General features: G+C 40.3%; 1 protein-coding gene across 1 annotated transcript; it reads right to left on the bottom strand.

Annotated features, from left to right (window-relative positions):
- Positions 1 to 225: 225 nt before the first annotated feature.
- Positions 226 to 2,489, bottom strand: LOC122075626 (L-type lectin-domain containing receptor kinase IX.1-like). Its single transcript, XM_042640710.1, has one exon. It carries the CDS (start codon positions 2,363 to 2,365, stop codon positions 413 to 415), a length of 1,953 nt encoding a protein of 650 aa, XP_042496644.1. The 5' UTR covers positions 2,366 to 2,489; the 3' UTR covers positions 226 to 412.
- Positions 2,490 to 3,025: the final 536 nt, after the last annotated feature.

A 3,025-nucleotide genomic window follows, 5' to 3' on the forward strand; every position in this document is an offset into this window, starting at 1 on the left:
AACTGAAATGACTTTCAGTATAATAATAAAGACCCTCATGATATTGATAATTCAAAGCCTTGAAGGCTGATGGATTCAAACAAAAAATTTCAAACTATTATCAGAAACTCCCATCATTGTTATAACCCAGCAGTTATTAGCAATCCTGTAATATTAGTTCCAGAAGAAAGACTGTAGACAATGGATGCAAACGTTTGCTCTGTAACTTCAGAGCAGAAAAGAAAATAATGGGGATAGGCAATGCCATTTTTCTAATTGAAACCATTCCAAAATAACAATAACATCTAAAGATTGATGCATGAACAAAGTGTTAACAAACCCAAGACCAAATTGTTTGCATTCAGCTCTGAGCCCAAAAGGATGGGAAAAAAAAAAAAAAAAAAAAAAAGATTGGCATTGAGGAATTCAAACATCAGGTTCTACCCATCTCAAAATCTGTAATTCCAATGGGTTCACCATGTGAAGTCGATCCCCTAGTCGAAGGTGGAAGCACAGATGGAGGAACAGCATATGTGCTCACAGGCATACTGGGTGGAAGAACAGGCAATGATGCTTCAAATTTAAGGACCTGCATCGCTTGTCTGATCGAAGGCCGAAGTTTATAATCAGGATGAGCACACCACAACCCAACAATCAACAAACAGTCCATTTGTTGCTTCTCGAAATCCATATTAAATTTTGGATCAGCTGCTTTAAGAAGTTTTCCTTTTCCATACAGCTCCCAGACCCACTCCAACAACACCATCTGACCTTCTTCTGCCTTGGGTTCAACACACCTTCTCCCAGAAGCAATCTCCAAAGCCACAATTCCAAAGCTATATACATCTGACTCCTTGGAAGCCTTCCAAGTAAGAGCAGTTTCAGGAGCCATGTAACCCAAAGTCCCTGCCCATACAGTTGTTCTCGATGTTTTCTCATGGTCGATTAGTCTGGCTAATCCGAAATCTCCAAGTTTAGCATTGAAATTGGAATCTAACATGATATTGCTAGATTTGATATCCCTGTGGATCACACATTGGTCCCATTCTTCATGCAGATAGAGCAGTGCAGAGGCTAAGCCTAGAACTATTCTGTTCCTCACCTCCCATGTCAACATAGTTTTTGCTTTAAAGAGATGTGAATCAAGGCTTCCATTGGGCATGAATTCATAAACAAGGAGTAGCTCTTCTTTCTGCTGGCACCAACCCACAAGCTGCACCAGATTCCTATGCCTCAGTCGACTAATAATCCTCACCTCTGATGCGAATTCCTTTACTCCTTGTTTGGATTTCTTGGAAACCTTTTTAACAGCAACATCTTTTTTCTGATCAGGCAAGAAACCTCTGTAAACAGCTCCAAATCCCCCCTCTCCAAGCTTCCCTTCCTTGGCAAAATTATTAGTTGAGCGAACCAATGCACCATAAGTATACTTTTTAGGCCCTGAATTCTTCTCGAATTCATTGTCGATTGGTGCATCGGCGATATGGCTGCCTTCTTTTCTCCTTCCACTCTTATGCTTCCACAGAATGAACAAGACGATTACAATCGAAGCAGATACACCAGCAACAGGAACTGCTACTATCAATAGCTTCTTCCATAAATCCCCACCATTGAAATCCAGAGTTGAATTGAATTCCCACTTAAGAACACTATAGGACACGGCGCTAGATCCCGAGGCTGCAGCGAACCCAACGTAAACCGAATCTGGGAAATATCTAACGAGATCACCGATAGGATAAGACACTGTAGAATTCCCAAGGAATACCGGATTTTCGGCGTAAGTCAAGAAAACACTCAATTTTAAAGTGGTAGAGTTGTAACTAATCCAAACCTTAGCTATTCTCCCACCAGCAATTGTAGTATTATCAAATGGAACACAAACCTCATTGTAAGTAATGTTGCTGATGTTGAGACTAGCCGCGCTACTTGGATTTACGGCATTGAACTCGATTGCAAGAATCCGATCCCCCGTATTGTTGGAGGTGAAGTTGTGATTTGCAGAACCAAGATAGCTTGTTTCATTAAGGGGAAAAGATGAACCCTCGGGAGCAAGAAAGAAAGCAAGTCCATTACCATAGGCGAATTGATTCGGACTAGTGTTGAAGGAGAAATGGGTATTGAAGTCTGTGAGGTTTCGTGTTGCCTTGTCCTTCAGAAGCATGGGTTTCGTAAACCAAGCTTGACCGACTCGGTTTTTGCCAGGTGGGAATCCGGTGATTTGGAGGGCTCCTTTTGAGATGTTTGCAGTGCCTTCTAGATGAATATCGCGTGTGTATCCATTAAAACTTGAAAATTTGAAGTATAGGGGGGTTGCAGAAGGAAAAATCATGAGAAAGAAGAGGAAAGTGAAGAGGAGAAAAGGTTTTCTCGAGTTGCAGAGAGACATGATTGGGCTGGAAAATTGGATATTGATCACTTGGAAGGAGGTTTGAGCAAGTATGAACCGGTGAAGTTCCTGGAAAGTTTACTTCGATGGCTTTCTGTAGACCTCTACTTTGATTTTTCCTTATGATAAAATCTTTTGACTCTTGACTTGTTAGTACAGATTGCTAAGCTGTAACGCTGTAATATAATAACTTATGCGATGGGACAGTGGTCTAGGGTCTGTTTGGTCCGGTTTGGGTTGGGTTGAATTGGTTTCAATCGAAGAATGAGTTATATTAAAATCAATCCGTTAAGGAATTTTCTATCAATACCATCGGAGTTGAACTTTAGACCTTTCACACTCTTCGCGCCTGCAACCAATATGCTATGCACTGGATCCACGGATATGGTTCATTTAATTTATTCCCGACTTTCAACAATGTTCATGATCATAAATGGATAGTTACTCTAAGCTGCCAAACATGATTCAAGGTATTGGTATCATTTTGACCGATATCTATCTATATCATCACTATCCAATAATGATGTTGTGGTAATAGTTTTTGTGCAAAGGAGGGTAAATGCCTAAATCGTATTTAAAAAAAAAAAAGGGTATTGATTATTTAGAGGGAAAATTGTCCAATCTGGATTCTGGACTAATATGGTTGATCCATGTTGATAT

The sequence above is a fragment of the Macadamia integrifolia genome, chromosome 4, assembly GCF_013358625.1.
Source record: "Macadamia integrifolia cultivar HAES 741 chromosome 4, SCU_Mint_v3, whole genome shotgun sequence".
Classification (NCBI taxonomy): domain Eukaryota; kingdom Viridiplantae; phylum Streptophyta; class Magnoliopsida; order Proteales; family Proteaceae; genus Macadamia; species Macadamia integrifolia.

Coding starts and splice junctions, on each gene's coding strand:
- LOC122075626 (XM_042640710.1), bottom strand. CDS start 2,365: ATGTCTCTCTGCAACTCGAGAAAACCTTTTCTCCTCTTCACTTTCCTC.